The 20287-nt window shown below is 47.5% G+C and overlaps 1 protein-coding gene across 1 annotated transcript; it reads left to right on the plus strand.

The window, feature by feature from the left end:
- Nucleotides 1-793: 793 nt before the first annotated feature.
- On the plus strand, nucleotides 794-19241 carry LOC142886709 (rho GDP-dissociation inhibitor 1-like). The gene is made up of 7 exons (XM_076023816.1): nucleotides 794-1265; nucleotides 9130-9303; nucleotides 10047-10130; nucleotides 16019-16095; nucleotides 17227-17290; nucleotides 17517-17726; nucleotides 18229-19241. Exons 1-6 carry the CDS (start codon nucleotides 1193-1195, stop codon nucleotides 17711-17713), a joined length of 669 nt encoding a protein of 222 aa, XP_075879931.1. The 5' UTR covers nucleotides 794-1192; the 3' UTR covers nucleotides 17714-17726; nucleotides 18229-19241.
- Nucleotides 19242-20287: the final 1046 nt, after the last annotated feature.

Raw genomic sequence — 20287 nt, forward strand, 5'->3', positions numbered from 1 at the left:
TATATATATATATTTTATTTATTTTTTTGACTGAAGCACACTGCTGACAGGGTGTGGTCACTGACAGAGACGGAGGGAGGAGGAGGAAGAGGAGGAGGAGGGGGAGGGAGGGAGATGGCGTGACACAGCCAGGAACACTGGGCGTTGGGGGCGGAGGACAAAGCCGGTGGAATCTGAGCAAGTGATGAAAAATGAAAGGTGTGTGTGTGTAAAAGCACGGAAGAGTTGAAGGGAAGGAGGGTGGGAGGGTGGGTATGGAGAGGGGGGAGGGAGGGAGAGGGGAGGGGGGGGTAAGGATGAGCTCATTGCAGTCTCTGGGCTGATGACACGAGGTGGTGGTGGGAGGAGGAGGGGGAGGGGTGGAGGGAGGTTCGTCTGCGAATCGATAGGCAGCGTCTGAGAACCAGGCGTGCACACGCACAGACGGAACACACGCGCGCGCACGCATACACACACACGCGCGCGCTGCTGCTGCAGCCCGGGCTGCCGCCTTTAGCTCCCGGCGCCCTCCCTGCTGCACTCAAATCTAAGTAAATTCATTAATTAAATGAAATTAATTCATAAATAAATGAGCAAAATTCAAAATACGAGGCGCCCAAACGGCTGCGCAGCCTCCCTGCGCGTCTCCTCCTCCTGTCTCCGTCCGTCTGCTGCCTCTCCCCTCTCTCCCCTCTCTCCCTTCTCCTCTCTCTCTCTCTGCCCCTCGCGCTCGCCCACATCCCCATCACATCCACACCCAAGGATACCCACCCCCCTCCTCCTCCACCTCTCCCTCCCTCCCCTCCTTCCTCACTCTCTCACGCCGCCAGACCCTTTTCTTCCAGCGAACCCTCCCGACTTGCGTTCCTCCGTCCTCCTCCCGCGCCTCCTTCTTCTCAGGAGAAAGATGCCCGTCTGACCCCCTCGGCCCCTGCTCCCTCCCCCCTCACCACCACCACCACCACCACGACCAACTCTTTTTTTTTTTTTCCTCCCCCTTTTCCTTTTTCTCTCCCACCGCTACTTTCCCCCCCCTCCCTCTCCTCCTCCGCTGGATTGCTGCCCTTGCCGGTGCGGTCCCCCTGACTCTGCCACTTCGCTGCTACCTGTGGAGGTTCGCCGGCTCTCCGCTGCCGCTGCTGCCGCCGCCGCCGCTGCTTCTCCTCCTGCCCGCCCGCCGCCGCACAGGGCGCTGCCACCCGAGGGAGGCGCCATGCTGGGAGTGGACGCGTGCGAGTTCGGGGGTCAGGTGCTGGAGCTGCTGTGGCTGACTGTGTGCTACAGAGGTGAGGGTGTGTGCGCGCGTGCTTGAGGTGTGTGTCAAGTCTTTAAAGTCATAAAACTGGGGGCATGAATGATTTGTTTAGTTGTAATTGAGTTTCACGGCTATTACAGGAGGTTTTTTTTTTTTTTAATTTTTATTTTTTTATGGGTGTGTGTGTGGCCTTGAATCTGCAGCTGTGTGTGTGTGCGTGCGCGTGCCATATGTCTCTATGCTAGCGGGTGCGGACATTTTTATGCATCGCATGAAGTGCTGCCAAGACAATCCGAAGGTGGCAGATCAATGGTTATTGATCACTTCTGAACTGTCACCTATGCCTGTTAATGTGCGCGCGCGCCCTGTCAACCTTTATAATTAGATTCATGCCCACGCGCGCACGGGCGCGCGTGCACACGCATTCAAACACACCTAGATAGTGAAGGCTTTGCTTGCAGAAGCAGCTGGGTGTGTGTGTGTGTGTGTGTGTGTGTGTGTGTGTGTGTGTGTGTGTGTGTGTGTTCATGGGCGCGCACTCTGCTCACCATACTGCAGCAACACTGAGCAGATACAGATGGTGGAGCAGTCCTGGGGTTTCCCCTCCCACAGGTGTGAGTGTGTGTGTGTGTGTGTGTGTGTGTGTGTGTGTGTGTGTGTGTGTGTGTGCATGCATAAGGATTTGAGGCGACAATGCACGACCACCAAAGAAGAGGAAGAGGAAGAAGAGGAAGAAATCCCTGATAAGTGAAGTGCTGGGACGTGAAGTTGAAATGCAATTGAACACTAATGAAATAATGGGCGACTGGCTGGGCGGCAGACAGACTCCAGAGATGTTCCCTGTTGATCCTGGTGTCTCTGCTTCCTCTTCCTCGGCTTCATCCTCTTCCTAAACATCGTATTGGGGGCTCCTTTAAAGTGTGGGTTGAAACCCCCCCCCCCCACAAATCTCTTTCCGGCTTGTTTTGCCGTCTTCTGTCGGAAGAAAAGCGGCAACATCAAGGACACTCGGGCCTCTGTCTCTGTGAATTTTCAAGGTTTTTCCGCGCTGCCGCTACGGTTTTCTGTGACACATCAAAGATGTTGTCTTGGACGAGGCTTAAATTTTGAAAAAAAAAAAAAAAAAAAAACACTGACAGAAAAGACATTTTTTTGTTGACGGGGACGTGGGAGGCGACTGAGATAAATGGCGAGCCGAAATGAGGATGAGGAAGAGGAGGAGGAGGAGGAGGAGGAGGAAGATAAGTGGAAATGGTTAGAAGAGAGTAGGTGGAGGATTTTTTTTTTCTTTTGAAGGTGGTGGTGGTGGGGTGCTGGGGGGCCCTTTCCCTGGGATGATGTCGTCTCTCTGCTCTCTCTCTCTCCCTGCTGAGGGAAGCGGAGCAGGTCAGGCGCGTGAGAGCGTGAGTGAGTGAGTGGGCGAGGCCTTTGTGGCACCAGCCGAGCCGTCGGCGGTGGCCGGCAAACACCCTCGCTGACGGTGAGCAGGAAGTGATCAGAACTGACACCCTCCCCCCCTCCCCCCCAACCCACACACACACACACACACACACACACATACACACACACACACACACACACACACACACACCCCCACTTCTGTTTTCCGTCCTGCTAAACGGAGCTGATGCCTCCTTCCTGCACTCCTGGCTGGTCCCCTTTTATTAGTTTACCTCTTTAAATTCCTCCTACTCATCCCACTCGCGGCCACTGTTGTTGGGATTAGTCCATAAAAGTAATGCAACTACTGATTACTGATTACGTCTTAAAAAGTAATCTAACTACTTTTACTTTAACTACTTTGTTTCATAAGTAATCAGTTACTAATTACTAATTACTTTAGTTAAAAAAAAAAAGATAAGGTAACAGTTGCTCGGTGATTTGGAATGAACTTTATTAAAGTGCAATTTTGCAATTCCAAATATTGCCTCTGTCCTGTTGCACAGCTCATATTGTTAAAACAATAATAGATAACGTATTTAGGATATAATTACCAGTTTTGCCACAGTAATCCCGTTACGTTACTCTGATACTGAAAAAGTAGTTTAATTACAGGCGTGGATTACTTGGTAACAGATTACGCGCCAGCACTGCTCCCACATACACACACTCACCGCTCTCACCTGCCCCTCCCCCACTCCCCCCCCTTCTCTTCCTACTCCCCAATCTCACGCGCAAAGACAGATGCTGTCAGCCTTGTCAGATGCGTTTAGCAGGCTGTACTGTATCTGCTCCTCACATCTCCTCTTCCTCCTCCTCCTCCCCCTCTGTCCCGGCGGTGGCAAACGAGGTCGAGCGAGCGTCGGCGAGCAGACGTGTACGACGCTAATCAAGTCAGTCAATTAGACGAGCCGCCGTCTCCAGCCAGGCTGACGGAGCGACGCTGGACGTTTCCGCGCCGAAGGGCGCGAGAGCGTGCACGTCAAGCCGACGCGCGCCCCTTGTCTCAATTATGGAAAGTCTGGAAAGCGGAGAGGTGAGGTTCCGAGTGGGAGGCGAGGGAGCCCCCTGTTCCACGGGACCTGGAGGTCAAAGGTCAAAGCTTCCGCGGGCCAGGAGGCGTTTTCGTCCCTCAGCTGAAAGCAAGCTCCCCACGCATCCGTCTGAAGATTTAATTGTACCGCGCGGCCAATCGGCTTCCTGCTCGTCGACTAAACCAGGAAGCGACTGCTGACGGCTGCCCCATCAGAGCCACAGAAGAAGCGAAAAGATTCACTCATGCTACACCGGCAGCGGCTTTTTATGGCATTTTCACAGTAAAAGAAAGAGAGAGAGCAGTGAAGGCTTTTCTCCAACGTTTTGCTGCACTCTCAGAATGACATATGCAGCGATTATGTTCCACATTCTCTCAGCTCCTGCCTACCGCGGACGTGTTGCAAGTCTAATTTTGCCCCTCGAGCTGTGCTGACCAGGATGAACTGGCACTGTCAAATCTGATTAGCCTGCTCGAATGTCTCAGACAAAAGGGTTCATCTGATCATCTGATCCTGGTTCGCTTCCCCTTCCTGCAGGATATATTTTCTATGAGCTCTTCACCAGATGGATGCTCGAGATAAATCCTCAGGATTTAGAAGATGTAAAATGGCCTTCAGTGAAATAGGCCAGAGCTGAGTGGGCAAAACCTCCGTGGATTTTTCTTGTCCCGCCTGGAAATGCGGAGGTGGAGGGTCGAGCGCTGAAGTCAAACCAGCGCCGCACGGGAGGCAGAGCAGGTCTCAATGACAAACAAGAATGACATTGATTAAATCAGGAGCAGCAAACAAAGAAGGAGCAGCGGAGGAGACAAAGGAGGCAGGAAGAGTCTGCGTCACCGCTGTGAAACTGCTCCTTTGAACGCAACAAATACCCAAATACCATCAGATAAATTGGTTTGCCTTTGTGACGTTTTTAACGATGTGTTGAATGTTAGGGAGGTAAGACTATGAGGTTTCCAGTTGGGCCAAAACCTCACTGATCTCTTTTAGCAGCCGCCCGCTCACTCCTGCTTAATTTTCTTCTGTGGTTTCAGCCATGGATGTATTATAAGAACTGGATACCGAACTGCCAATATGGCGGCGCGCCAGTTTTCCCCAGTGGCCATTGGAGGTACGGCAGCAAAAAAATCCCATGGGCCCGAAAAGCCTTTTACCCATGGACAACAATACAAAAATACACGATACAAAAAGTTACAAAAAGGCCTACAAAAGGCCAGAAAATCACCAGAAAACGTGTCTGCAAGTGACGTTCTCCAGAATCGTTCTGATTGGCCAAATAGATCATGTGAGTTCCAGAGACATGATGGGAAGTGACACTACTGCGCACGCTCTATCGGCCCATTAATACGGAAGTCAAAAACTTTTCTGGCGTATGCGCTGGGTGAGCAACTTCATTGAAATGAATGGGCCGCCATCTTGGACTCTTGTGGGGGGGGGGGGGAGCTGGTTTCAACGTGGCGGCATGCACGTGTCACTCCCTGCCTTGGTCACAACTGAATGGAAGTCGATTGGTTGGGGTATCTGAAGGACTGAAAACACTCCAGTCTGGAGTTTGATTCCTATTCATCATTTCCTTGTTATTTATTTGCTCGCAACATCATCATCAAACGCATTGTATCAGCAGGCAAGGATACAACACTGCCTCCGCCAGCGGAACGTTGACGCACCGGGGCCGTTGGGGAATGTCTACGCCGTTGACGGGGTGCGTGCAGCCACACGTTGAACCTTCCTGACACATTTCGCTGGTGTTTTGCGGCGAAGGAAGTCGTGCACTGACAGAAGCGGAAGCGCACGCAGCCGACGCTTGTAACACTGTAACGCCGGTCATTATTCCCTCACTGCTTCCCCCTGCATTGTGAAAGCTATTACCCGATTTGCAGAGACCCCAAAGATACCTTTTAATCTTCTGTCGGGCGCCTTCGTCCTCGCGTCCTCGCGTGTGTGTGTGTGTGTGTGTGTGTGTGTGTGTGTGTGTGTGTGTGTGTGTGTGGGTTATGTGGTCCCAGAGGACTCGTTATAGTATTAGAACAGAGCGGTGTCAGCGCGTCTCGGAGGACCATAAAAAACAGACATAAACAGGAGGCGCAGGGCGAGATAGAAGTGGTTTCCTGACACAGTGAACAGTTATCTGGGTTAAAGGAAGAGCAGGCCGACAGAAAGCAATTATTAAAACGAAGCCGGGCCGCCGGGGCCCGAGAGAGAGAGAGAGAGAGAGGGGAAGAGAGAGAGAGACAGAGAGAGAGCAGATTGGCTCTGTTTGTTTGTGTTGCATGTCGCGATGCAGCGTCTCCTTTCCGTTTACCATCCTACATCCTCCATCTTGTACAGGAGGGCATCTTCTAAAATTGCCTACATTCAACCAGAGGTGGGAAGTATTGAAGGACAAACACTCCGTTAATGTACTTGAGTAGATTTTTCAGGGGTCTCTACTTTACGAGAGTGTTTTCTTTTCCTGAAGACTTTTTACGGTCACTCCGGACATTTTACAGATAGAAAACTCTGCTTTGCCGTTTTCAGGGGGTCTCATGACCCCCGTGGACCCCCTTGTATTTCGCACACTGGTCTTTGGCCACATTCACCAAAACAATAACAAAAGACATTTCCGCAAGCATAAGTCTTGACATTGATTCCCCAAATCCTCTCTCAACCTCTCTGCCTTTCCCTTCTTCAGGTAGCCTCGTAGCGCTGCCGCTACACTTTTCGTAGCCTCGTTTAATTTGCGTCAAATCACGTTTGCCGTCGCTTTGCCTTATATCAGCGACATCATCCAACGGTGGCGACAATCAAACAGACAAACAACATGTTTGCCATTTGTGTGCGTTTCCTTTGAATCCGTCTGCACCCCCGCTTCCATACACCCCGCCCACCCCCACCCGAGGGCGCTCGGCTCTCCTGCCGCCAAAACAGATTGCTGTGTTGGTTTTAACAAAGCGTGGCGGCTGAGCTGTTTCACTCGGCGTTTACACGCACCAGAGGAGGCGTCGCAATGTGGGATGGATGACGGAGGGAGGTAAAGCGCTTTGAAGTTATCCCTGCTTAAACACGTTTCCTGTTTGGTGAAACAACCCCCAACTTGTGGAATAACATGGGAGTCTGTTTCACATCCAAATACGAAAGCGTTTGCTGTGAGCGCTACCTCACAGCAAGAAGGTTGTGGGTTCGATTCCGGGCCTGGGCCCTTTCTGTGTGGAATTTGCATGTATGCATGTGAGGTGAATTGGAAACTTTAAATTGCCCGTAGGTGTGTGTGTGTGTGTGTGTGCAAATGCGTGTTTGCCTCTATGAGGCCCAGGGTGTCACCCTGCCTTCTCCCTATGACAGCTGGGAGAGGCTCCAGCAGAATCCTGTGACCCTGAGCTCAGCAAGAAGCGGATATTGCAAATGGATGGATGGGTAAAATATGGAATTTTCGGTGTCCAAAACACGATTTCATTTCGTAATGTGCATGAAACAATCAGCTCTCCTACGACGACTGTCCTATTTCTGTTCACGCTGCTGTATCTCTTGCACCACAATCAATTTGACCACAATCAAATCTGACAATGACGACGCAAATCAAGGAACACGATTGTGCGATACTGACAGCGAAGGAAGAAAAATGATCTAAATCTCCTTATGATGGGCCTTATTTTATGGTTTATAGAGCATCATGATGACTTTGTGACTTTGGCGAATTTGTTTTGCGGCCATTCTAATGGCCACTTCATCAAAACCACCTGCCAAGTCCTCGAATTTTGTCCGCTGCTGTGCGTAAATCACTGATATTTACCTCCGTCTTGGGTGACTACTTCAGGTGCCGAAGAGTCTCCGCGTTTTCCTAAAATTGAGGCCATTTATCCAAGTGGGAAACGCACATTGTGTGAACCCAGCCTTGAACTTTTTTTTTTTCGTATGAAGAATCTTTATATTGCTGGGAAACATCCAGGCAAACGACTCGGTGACAATACAGACTTGCACAGTGCGGCGAGTCCATTGTGACGCTCCGCCCCGCTGCAGGTGAAGTAAATGCCGGGCTGAGCAGATTCACTCACACAGAGCGGAGCCACAGCAAAGGTGATGTCACCGCGAGGGGAGTTGAAAGGGTTGCCATGGCGACGGGTGGCCCTGACTGGGTGGGGTGCCGCTGCAAACACAGCGGAGTGCACCGGCGAGCCTTTGGAGCCTGCGCTCCGAGCGAGAGACTCTGTGTAACACATTTGATTTCTGCCAACGTGAACAGAATCCGCTCTTGTCACTGTGTTAATGGGCCGTGACTGTGCATTCTTGTGCATTTAGTGTGTCTAATCCGCGCGAGAGCTCATGTAAGTCACACCTCCGGGCTGGTGTACGCCGAGTTCTCTGCTTACAAGCTGGGAGAACACAGCCAGAGGCTGGGTTTTTTTTTTTTTCCCCTGACGTCCCTGTTTCCTGTTTTCATGATAACTGGAGGGTGGCAGTATGCAGTATGCATTATGTATTACGTGTTGTGTATGTATTATTATGCATTATTTGCTCTGTTAAATCATCTTTGTGTGCGTGCTTGTTTGTACAAGAGTGCCTGTGTGTGCCGCCCTGAAATGAAATGAGATGATTTACACGCTACATGACAACGCAAGTCGCCCAGTTCTCCTGAAATTACCAGTAATGTCTTTTACTGCTGTAACCACAAGTTAGATTTTCCTTCTGATTTACAGTGCAGTTCTCTACTTTATAGTTATATAATGAAATCACTCTGTCTTCTCTGGGTTTGCTTGCTCCAAATTCAGGTTTTACAAGAATCGTGATAATAATAAGCCTGCTATCTATCTCTCTATTGTCTATCTTTCCTATGGTGGCCTGTTTAACACAGTTTAAACATAAATTACACCCTAAGAGTTTGTCAGAAAACAAACAAACTTGTTGTCCTGCAGTTTCCCTGCGGCCGCTGCGAGCCTGAGACTGAATCTCCGCTCTGCTCTTGTCAGGCGAAATCTTCTCAGTCACTTGTTTTGAAGCCTCCGCACAGCAAAGCAGCGGATGGGAACAAGATGCGAAATGGAATTTCCGCTCGCCGGGCACATTATTAATGTCTTTGCAGTCGGTATTGAATCAAAAGTCCCTGATGAAATTAAAGACGTCGATGGAAGATTCGGCCCAAACACAGCAACGGTGCATCTAATCTCCTTTTCTTCGCTGGCACGGAAATGCAAAGCTAAAAGTAGCAGGTTGGCTAGCCGCTAGCTTGCTTGTTTCATGGGTTTGAGTGCAGGCATTTTGTCAACATAAAAAGATTTGTCATTAAGTAAGAAGATAAACCTTTAAACATTTGTTAAAATGTTCTCAGATCTCCAAAAAAAGGGGAGATTTAGCCCTTTGTTTACAGCTTCCTGCTAAAGCGATTGCTCTGCATTGATAGGAACCTTTATAAAGCGAATTTTGCCTCTTCCATCGCTTTCCCGTCAGGTCTGATGTACGACAAGAGCGATTTGCCCATCGAGGAGGAGGAGTACGAGAGGAACCTGGCCTACACTCCTCCGGCCCAGAAGTCCCTGGAGGAGATCCAGGAAATGGACAAAGACGACGAGAGCCTGGTCAAGTACAAGCAAACCCTGCTGGGGTCACTACGGGTCAACGCAGGTGTGTTTGCATTTGGCTTTTTTTTTTCTTTGTAAAGGTCACAAAACCAGGAGGTGTTTCATCCTTCTGCCCCAGTTTCTACCCAGTCGGCGGCCGCGGGAGCCTGAGCAGTCGTCGGCTCCTGATCTTTTCACTCTCTCCCTCTTCCTCTCTCCTCTCTCACACACACACACACACACACACACACACACACACACACACACACACACACGCACGCAAACCTGCTTGCCTCAGCACCTCCTACCCCTGCAGCCTTGGCCGTGACGACTGATATCAGTAAAATAGCCGTGACGCCGCCCACCGCTGTAACTCAGCGCCGCCTCATCTGCATCTGTTTATGTTGGATGAAAAAAGGCTGAAGAGAAGAGAAACAGGGAGGGTTTGAGCTTCTCTGGAAGCTTCACCTCTTGTTGTGCCACTGAGAAAAATAACACAAACTTCTAAGCATTGCATTTGCAAGGGGGGAAGAAAGCCAAGCAAATTGCAAAATGCTGAGGCTCACCACGACGGGCGCCTTGTTGGCGGCGAACGATTGTCGCGACGCTCACATGTTACTGAGTCACGTTGGCTCGTGTCTCGTCTCAGCCTCGCAGATCTTCCCACAAGCTGCAAATAGGATCAGCTTGAATCTCCAGGCCGTTGATTTGGTGCAAAAATGCATCACAAAAAAAAATATCCCAAAAGAATAAAGTATCTTTAAACGATCAAAGTGTGGGTCTCTAACGGCTGTTTTCCCTCCGCAGACCCCTCGGTGTCCAACATCCAGGTGACCCGGCTGACCCTGCTGTGCGACGAGGCCCCGGCGCCAATGGTCCTGGACCTGACAGGTACGCTCGCGCTCTTTCACTAACCAACTAATTCACTGAGACTGACTGCACCAGGTGTGAGACGTTCACTGGCTCATTGGCCCGGGATTGACGTCCTGAAGTCCTGGTGCGTTGTTCTCAAAGAGATCGCGTCACTCCCTGCAAGGGGGGACAAAAGCTGAGTTGTGCAGAGATTTTTTTTTTTTAAGTCTGAGGAAGTCCCGCGTATGCACAGTCACACCTTTACAGACGTAATTCCAGACCGGTGATAAGGAGGAAAAAAAAGGCCATGCTGTTGCTAGGCGATCCCGGGCGCCGTGTCCTCTAGTTCCAACCCGGACGGACGGACGGAGGGAGTGAGGGACGGTGGGAGGGAGGGAGGGATGGGAGGGACCTAGGGAGTGGGAGCGTCCGGCGGTCTTTAATGCACTCGTATCAGGGGGAATAATGACGCGATCTGCTGAAGTGCATGAAATGGGAAGCGGGACGACGCGGCGGGCGGAGGTAATGCTGCTTTTATGCGCGATCTCCATCTTAGGCGGCGGAGCGATAGGAGGAGGAGGAGGAGGTGGTGGTGGAGGAGGGGTGGCGGGGGTTGAGATGGAAAATCAATGGAGTGTTCTCGTGTTGGAGAAGAAAAGTGGGTCTTAATCCAGGGAGAGAGGGTGGGGGAGGGGGTAGGCGGGAGGGGCATCGTCACAGTTAACCTGCCGCACCTCTTTGGATTTATTTTGCCGGATCCGTCTGGCGAAAGCGCTCGCGGGAGGATTTCATCGGGCTTATCGTGACGGGTGTCGCCGCGGAATGGCGTTTTCCGTCGGCGGAACCCTTCAGCGCCACTCGTCGCTCTTCTTGAAGACGTCGCCCCGCTCTGATGAAGCAGCGGCATCGGCGTCGATCTCCTGCCAGCAGCCTCGTCCCCTTCCATCGTTTTTCAGAGGAAGTCTCCTTCCCCCTTCCTCCCTCCGACCTCTTTTCCTTTCAGCCAATCACCATCCTCCGTCAAACCCCATCCGTTACCACCTCGTCCTCCACACCAACCAACTTCACGTCCACTTTCGCTGCAACCTCCTCTTTTTGCTCCCCAGGTCTGACCTCAGCATCCTTCCGCCGATATGTTCACTGTCCCTCCTTTCAGACACGTCCAAACCATCTCAGTCTGGCCTCTCTGGCTTCATCCCCAAATCTGTCCTTCATCGATCCATTCTGATCACTCCCCAAGTCACACATCACACCTGACTCTTCTTCTCCGCCATTGGCAACCCCCGAGTTTGGAATTTAAGTCGAATTACAGAATTCAAACTTGTGGAATGTTTGTTGGGGGAAGCTACAAAAGCCGATTATGGCCACAAGAAGAGAAAAAAAAGTTTTCATTTTGAGTTTTAAGTTGAAATTTCGGGAATAAAGTCAAAATTTTGTGAAAAAAGTCAACGTAAAAAAGACTACATTTTGTGAATAAAGTCAACGTTAAAAAAAGACGAAATTGAAATCAGTTGAAATCTCCCAATGAGACGTTGATGGAAGAAAAAAAACAAACAAACAAAAGAAAACTGTCGACTGACAGACAGGGACAGACAGACAGTTCTGCAGGGAAACGCGCCGCTTGTCTGTAGGCGGAGGTGAAAGTTCCTTCACATTATTAATGTATGGTGAAGAGCCTCCGGGGAGCGGTTAGTTAAGTCAGAGGCTAATACGAACCTCAAAGCTTCCCAGCTAAAGGATAATTTATTCTTTTCGGCTGTTTGGGGCCAGTGAACATGTGGTCACGTGGGGGAAATGCAGTTATAGAATAGAACATACATTATTACACATTTGAGATCAACACAGGAGATTTGCTACTGCTGGGAAATGCTGTGTCCAAAGGCCTCAAGACGTGTGGGAGAGATTCAGATTAGCTTGTTGTTAATGGGAACATTATTGTTTGGCTCCATTTCACACTGGGCAAAATTAGGTTTTTAACACTGTAACTTCTGTAATATTCAACCTCTAATGCCTCCATTTGACAGTATTCAAATCTGTTTTTAAATTGCGAAACACGACTGGACGTGTTCATACATATATCTATATATATTTATTTATATACAGTATATGTGTGTGTGTGTGTACATATCTATGTATACGCCGTGCAACAGTAAAGAATCTCCATTATGAATTTACCGAGTAAGCAGCAGCAGTGTAATAATGGGTCCTGCTGCTGCTGCTGCTGCTGCTGTTGCTGCTGGGGGGATTGGGTTGCAGTCAGACAGCCACGTCGGCACCAGACCTGATCTCAAATGGACTTTCCATCAGTGGCTGCACGCATTAGGGATCTCATTATACACTGCAGGCTGTTATCAATGCAGTGCCGTGATGGAGTGCATTTATTCTTTTAGACATAGCCTTGGTCAGCAGTGCGCCTCGATGAGAAACATAATCCGGGCTAATCTGTGTAAAAGTGGAGCTGTTTTAGAGTGGCTTGTTTGTTGTTGTTGTTGTTTTTAAAAAACAAACAAACAAAAAAAACCATTTATTTCACTATTGTAGCTTATGTTTCATCTGCAGTCATTTCAAAAACTGACCATGAGAGTAAATAATGATTGAATGAGTAAAATCCATTTTCTTTTCTTAAGTATATATATATATATATATGTACAGATTTTTTTTTCAATACAACTGTCCCCACAGGAACAATTCAGTCCTCAAGGGTTTATTGGACAAACTTGTCCAATAAATCTTGGATCTAGTCAGATTGGGCTAATGATGCACAACACAGTCACAAATTAAGCCAGAGGGACCAAAAACCTGCAGTCGCTGGATATTCTAGACTCTCATTAAAGTCACGGTTAGATTGTGTTTTCACTTGGCACATGCAGTTGAATTGGTGAGCAATCATGAAAACACAGCTTGGTGGCACGTTGGCTCACATTTCAACGCCACTTTATCCGCCTTGTGATTGTGGATCCTGGAGAGCGTCACTTACGGACACGTCAGGACGCAGCCAATCAGAACGAGCTGAGACACAGCAGCACGTACAACGTCGTGACGTCACGATTTTCTGGCCTTTATCATTTTTTTAAACGAAAAATCTACAGTGGAAAGATTTGCTATGAATCCCGTTTGAATCGCAGCCCATGGGATGTTTTTGCTGCAGTACCTCGAGTGGCCACTGGGAAAAATCGGCACGCCGCCGTATTGCCAGTCCGGTAGCCAGTTCTTATAATACATCCATGTACTGTACTTGGTCAAGCTCCACCAAATTCAGTTTAAACCGCTTCTCCCACCTCATGAATAATGAAATACCTCATTTATTTTCTTCTTCTTCATAAAAAAAAGAAATTCTATATTTCCATTAACGACTCACACATGTTCATACTGCGGCTTAACTGAAGCAGTTTAAGGGTCGTGATGGATGTCCTGCCAGCAGACTGCACGTCTGGGCCGTTGCCAAAACACCCGAGTGCAGGAAACGTGCTGCGCCTCACCTCTGGCTTTGCATCCCTCTGCTGCCCTCAATGCAGACGCGCTGATGGTTAAACTTTCATGCTACCGGGGTTCGGCGTCGCTTTGCTGAGTGCGCAAACTGCCTCACATTCAATCAGCCTCACGCTGGGCCACTTGCCCTTACCCCACATTTATTTTACATTCCCGTTGTAGCGGGGAAGCCAGACGTTTGCAAGATCGCTTCAGTTTTCTCTCTAATGCGAAGCGTCGACAATGAGGGGACGAGTCATTACAACGCGCAACACACACAGGAGGCGGGGAGGATGGTGAAATAATTTTCCATTCCTCTTTTGTAATTAAATTTCCTGAGGTTTGTCTTCTGCAATAATGCCTAATTTCTCTCTTAATTGCTTTGCTGGAAGCGCAGGGATGACGTCTCAGACTGATCAGCCCCCTGCTGTGCCTGACACAGCCATGAATACCGAGTGCTGCGTTTTGATCGTTTATGTAATTGAGGAACTTTGATCTGTGAGTGCAAAGATTTGAAAGTTGTTGCGCAGCATTGTTTTTTTTTTTTGTTTTTTTTTAATGAAAATATAATTTTGGGGTGTCGGGATTTGTGATCTAGCATTTCAGGCTTTCTGAACAAAACCTCAGGGTTTTTTTTAGCGGAAGAACAAACATCCACGATCAACCGATCACATTTTCACAGCTGCATTTATGACATATTTCCATATATATCCACTGTAGGCGAGTAATCTATTACTAGGTAATCCACTACTGTATTTAGACTACTTTTTAAACAAAGTAATGTAGTGGGATTACTGTGGCAAAACTGGTAATTATCTCATAACTACTTTATCAAGTGATGATTTCATTACTTTTCCGAAACATTTTGCAAGCCAAAAATGTCTTATTATCCACAAAATACACAACAGACAATGTTTGGAATTGGAAAATTTTCACATTCCAAAAGCACTGAGCAACTGTTACTTTATCTTTTTTCTTAACTAAAGTAATTTGTAGTTGATTACTTATGAAACAAAGTAGTTAAAGAAGTAATTGCATTACTTTCAAGGAGTAATCAGTTATCAGTAGTTGGATTACTTTTATGGAGTAATCCCAACAGCGCTGCATATATCACAATGTTGAGATGTCGTGTATCACTTCGCGAAAAAACAAATACAACCCCTATAAAACCTTGTCAGTCTGACATTCGTTTTTATGACACCGCCGCTTACACGTTTGAGCTAAAGGAGCAGTTCATTCACTTCTCAGCTCATTAAGTCTGACATTTTCCGTCCGAAAAGGACCAGCGTGTGGCGCGGCTGTGCGAGGTTCGCTCGTGCGTGAGCGCGATACGATAACAGGTAGGCCGCTCTCCACGCTGACCTATTTTCTCCCCGAGACGCTCCCAGGGGCGGCTGGCAAGCGGCAGCGGCGGCAGCAGCAGCGGCAGCAGCATCTTTTCCTCCTCCCTCTCTCCCTCTCTCCCTCTCTCCGTCTCGTCTCCCGGGAACGAGCGAGAGGCGAAGGTGTCGCATCAGTGGGAGGGGACTTCGATGGCGCCCGAGTTCATAGAGGAAGGCGGATCAACTCGCAGCAGAGTGAAATGGAGTTGAAGACAGATGAGAAAAACCGCCGCCGCCGCAGAGAGGCCTCGCGATGTTTAGTTTAAGGATTTTTTTCTAGAATAAAAATGTTGAGAAAAAAAATTAAATCAGAGCAGTTTTGGTGGAAGCTTTTACACGACCTTCTCTTCTCTTCTCTTCTCTTCTCTTCTCTTCTCTTCTCTTCTCTTCTCTTCCGTTCACGAACTGTTCCATCCCCTTTTCCTCCCTTCCGTCGTCCGATCCCGGCATTCTTCGTGCTGGTCGGGCTTCATTGACCCCGTTCCTCTATATTTGCCCTCCATCTCCACCTCCGCTTCCGCTTCTCTTTCCCTCCGTCCATTAGGGAGCACTCAGGCCCTGATGGCCGAGCTTCAACTCAAATATAAAGTGATTAGACAGTGGGCGCATTTCTGATTGCAGTGTGCTTTTTGCACCAGCCCACCCATCCTGCCCTCACAGACACACACACACACACACACACACACACACACACTGTCAATTAACCCCAGGGAGCGCACAAAGGCAGTTTCAATCTGCAAAGTAGCTATTGTGGGTTTTTTTGCCGAGCGCATTAAACAACCGATATGTCTTCGCTTCCGCCGGAGAATTACGGCTCCAACTCCTCCCATCCAGCTGGAAATGATTGACGAGACCTTCTCTGTTGCGTTGACAGCTGCATTGCGGTTGTAAAGAAACTCGTTGAAAGTTTTTCTGCTGTGGGGGGGTTTGTTTTGGTCAGTCCGCATTCCGCCTCTGCACCGGCCAACCGACCTCGGCGGTGTGAATCAGCAGCTGGCTGATCTTCCTCTGAGTCATTTTCGTGATGTCATGCACGTTGATGTCACCCAAGACGGTGTTGTTTTACTGCCCGCGCAGGAGACCTCGCGGCTCTGAGGGAGAAGACCTTGGTGCTGAAGGAGGGGGCCAAGTACAAACTCAAGATCGACTTCAAGGTGAGGCGGACGGGTGATTTACTGGATGTGACAAGGATGGATTGTTGTCGCGGAACGTATAAAGTCATTCGATCGCGCATAAATAAAAGTAGAGAGGCGTGAGGGCGAGAGTTGGTCTCCCATTTTATGAAAGGAGCAGCATTAAAAAAAACAAAACAAGGCCCCTTTGTATCTTTCAGTGTTTACAGTGTTGTTTCGTTTTGTAGTGACGGTAAAATCCTGGGGAAGCACTTTCAACAGCTAATATTTCATCCGTCCGCATAGCTTGCTTGTTTTTAAGGTTTTAACCCATTGGACAAGGTGACGATGTAAGCTTCTTGGCCTGCATTGTGAAATATCCAATCGGCTACTGAATATATTCTTTATTCTTTAGATTTGCCACATGCTCTGCTTTAAAATATGCTGCAGCTGCGACACCATCTTTGAGAGGAAATAAAACAGAAATCCAGGAAAATGACAAAAGGCTGAAGGTGGTATTTTTTAATGGGACAATTGTGTTTTTATTTGGTCTTTTTGGGTTGTGTAGTTGAGGAAAGATTCCATCAGCTCGCCAGGTTGCAATAAACAACATTTAGAGCCAGACAGACTGACTTTTGGCCTAAATGAAACCTAAAAAAAGGGAATGGCTGGTGTGGATCCAATGAGGCTGTAACAGCTATAAAAGGAAATAATTGTCAGCATGTGTGTGTGTGTGTGTGTGTGTGTGTGTGTGTGTGTGTGTGTGTGTGGTCAGGATATTTTTCTGGAGGATGACGAAGGCAGCTTTCTGCAGGGTTTTGTCCCCGGTGGCTGGATGATTTCATTTATTTATTTATTTATTTATTTCAGAGAATGACCGACAGATCTGTTCAGCTTCAGGGCCATCTGCTGGCGAAACGGCCGAACTGAACTGTTGTTAAAAAGCAGCCTCACCCAAAAGCCGTAAATGGAGCCGTTTATCCATTTGAGACGGGCAGATTAATCTTTAGCGTTTGAATGGCTGTAACCTGCAGATCGTTGTGTGCAACCTGGCTGAAGGTATTTTGTGTTGCACTGCGGGTAATACAGTATAATGCTGCAGCACTTACTCATCGTTGAGACGCTGTTTTGCCTTGACCCCTGACAAGAGTTTTAAACTGTGTGTCTCTGCAGGTGAACAGAGAAATTGTCTCAGGCTTAAGGTACCATGAAGTGACTCAAAGAAAAGGGATAACTGGTAAGAATCACTTTATTAGTGTGTGTGTGTATGTATATATACATATATACATCTATTTACAGTTGCAACGCCACACTAAAATACGCTATTGCTCCTAATTTTCCCCTCTGCCTGAACCCATTCAAAGCCTTTTGTCCCTTCTTCGCATGGCAAGAATCACTGCACAAAACCTCTACCAGGTCTTTTCCCCTCGTCCTCACCCGCTCATTTACTCTCCTGCCTGCAGTGGACAACGCGTCCCTCATGGTGGGGAGCTACGGGCCCAGACCAGAGTCGCAGGAGTTTGTGAGCGCGGCCAGGGCGGCGCCCCAGGGCATGATGTCGTACGGCCAGTACGTGGTCAAGTCCAGGTTCATCGACGACGACAAGGTCGTCCACTTGGAGTGGGAGTGGAACGTGGCCATCAAGAAGGACTGGGATTAATGGGAAAGGCAGGGTGAGGACGGTGACGCTGCTTTTCTTTGTGTTGCCTACATTTAGTAGGTGAAACTACTCCACTTTTTTGTCCTAATTAGGGATGCAAATTATCGATTAATTCATTAATTGTTAGTTGATTGATCTTTTCGATTGATTAACGATTAATTGATAAGTGGCGATTTTTCCTGAGAACTTAAATTGAACCTTAAATGATGTTGAGGGTCCAATGTGACCCACTTTTACATTGGAGAACAGTAAAAACACCTTAAACATTTATCCTCAGACTTTAAGTTGACTTCTAATCGGTCACATTTAAAAAAATATATATATATTTTTTAAAGTTGTTTAAAAGTAACTGGTTGTAGGTATGCCACTCAATGTACCAAAAAAAAAGTGTAAAAAAATGTCAATTAATTCCGACTGATTAAATTTAATCGATTCAATTCTTAATCGACAGTTAATCGATTAATTGTTAACATCCCTCGTCTTAATCATCGCCCGCTGTACCTCCTGTGATGCAGGTCTCTCAGCCCATTGACAGGAACCTGTGGAGAAGAGAAAACACGCCTCCTCTCAAGCCTTCCGCGTCTGCAGTTACAGGTTTACGCAACGTTCAGATTCTTCAACAATCCATCCATCCATTCATTCAGGGTCAGGGTCTCCTCGATGAGTCTCCTTTTTGGGGTGTTTCGCTTTCGCTTTATTTGGTCCTGGCTAGTACCTCTCCGTCTTTTCATGTAGCCACGCCTTCATAAAGCAGCCGGTGGGCGTGCAAACAGATTAAAAGAGGGTCCTTTTGATGCTGTATTTAGGAGTTACCATTTCGTTTGTTTTTGCAAAAAAAAAAATGGAATATGCTGCTACAGGGAGGATTGAGGTGGTTGGGGGTCAACATGAGGTGATCTGGACGGCAGAGTTTTACCATTTTAACGTCACTGGGGCTCCAAAGTGACACCCGTCACTGTCTGAAAGGTTCCGTTACACCTTTTTGCGTTTACATCAACTGGGAAATCATCGCGTACACAACAAACGTCCACTCAGGAGACCGAGACATCGATACTGTGTCGGGCGATGGCGATGCTGAAACTCTGCGATCCCAACATCTACGCCCTCTTTAACGCGTCGTCCTTCCATCCAGCTCGCAAGGGGTAATTCTCCAGCTTTTGCAGCCTGCCTATCGTCCGCTAACTCACGAGGAGACGTTGCATCAAGGGCATTATGGGAGCAGTAGTTCCAGCAACCTCGGTGGTCTTGCTGTGTCTCTTATTCAACGTGAGGAAAATTAAAAGGCCTTGTCTGTCTTTTGTTTTCTCATTTCGCCGAGTCAGCTCATGTTTTTTTTTCTACTGTGTGTCACAGGGTTTTATTTTTTTAAACTTAGCAGCAACGCCTCATCTTAGTTCGTTCTCTGTTCTCTGTGTTTTTTGCTCTCCCTTTTAACTGCGGCGAGTCCTTTCGAAAACAATTTGCTTGCGAGCACATTCTGTCAAATCTTAGCAAAAAAAGAGAAGAGAACAAAAGAAAAGAAAAGAAAAACCACTTTGAAGCTCCACGGCTACTGAGTACTTTGACGAATTAAAAAAAAAAAAAAAAAGTACCCTGCGTTCATCCCAGTCTTGTGTTTTTTGACCCGATACAATCTCGCGTCTTTTCAGACCTAAAACATAAGCATCTCCCTTCTCAAAGTCTTTGTGGGGCTTTTTTCCAAGAGCAGACCGATGAAAGACTGTCAGTGAACTGTGCATATTGTAGAAAGAGATGCATGTCTATCCATTAGGATTTGATACAGTTTGATACTAAACTAAAAAAAAAAAAGTACACTACCTGTTTCTAAACCTCTATGGTATACCAAGGGCCGCATACGCTGATTAAAAAAAAAATAATACCAGGCTGTTCTAAATGTTAGTGAAACATTTTGCAGAGGTAGTTGAAAGGTGGAGTGTAGTCTAAAGAATATGAATTAATTATCTGCAAAAAATACAAAACAAAAAAAACTGAAATATTATTGTGTTAAGTCTTTGGATATGATATTGTCATTGTTGCTGAAAATACTGATCCTTGAAATACAATTTGAAAATGTCGTGATCTCAGACTAATGTATAAATGTTGGCTTGTTGGGTGTTGCATGGTTTAGCAGGATTCTTTCTTCCTCGCTCTCTCTCTTTTTTTTTAAAAACGACTTCATTGTAAAATCTAACGTGATTGGTGGTTGGTTGGTTGGTTGCCATTTACTGCCGACACAGTATTTGCAGGGATCCTTTTTTTAGGCACAGCTTTGCCAGAAACATTTGTCTGTGTCTGATGATGCCCCCAGCCTGTGACGACGGAGCGCTGCATTCTCCAGTATAGGTGTCAACAGTGAACTGTATCTTTTAATAAAGGCAAGTCAAACAACCAGCAGGACGACTATTATTTCCTATCTGTTTACCATTGGCTGCCACGTGATAAAATTCATTACACTCGCCCAGTTTGTGACAACACACTTGTTCATATTCCTTTCCAAATACAAAGCATCGTGTTTGCAGGAAGTTAAATCTCCGTATTTTAGTTTCTATCAGAGGCCTAAATAGGCTTTTTATT

The sequence above is a fragment of the Nelusetta ayraudi genome, unplaced genomic scaffold (genome assembly GCF_046127955.1).
Source record: "Nelusetta ayraudi isolate G7.1 ecotype Tasmania unplaced genomic scaffold, CSIRO-AGI_Nayr_v1 ptg000016l, whole genome shotgun sequence".
NCBI classification, from domain to species: domain Eukaryota; kingdom Metazoa; phylum Chordata; class Actinopteri; order Tetraodontiformes; family Monacanthidae; genus Nelusetta; species Nelusetta ayraudi.

What these genes read in the sequence shown, in the direction of transcription:
- LOC142886709 (XM_076023816.1), top strand. Translation starts at nt 1,193, where the DNA reads ATGCTGGGAGTGGACGCGTGCGAGTTCGGGGGTCAGGTGCTGGAGCTG. An exon ending in GTCACTACGGGTCAACGCAG is followed by an intron (nt 9,304 to 10,046) that starts GTGTGTTTGCAT and finishes TTCCCTCCGCAG; the next exon opens with ACCCCTCGGTGTCCAACATC. An exon ending in AACTCAAGATCGACTTCAAG is followed by an intron (nt 16,096 to 17,226) that starts GTGAGGCGGACG and finishes GTGTCTCTGCAG; the next exon opens with GTGAACAGAGAAATTGTCTC.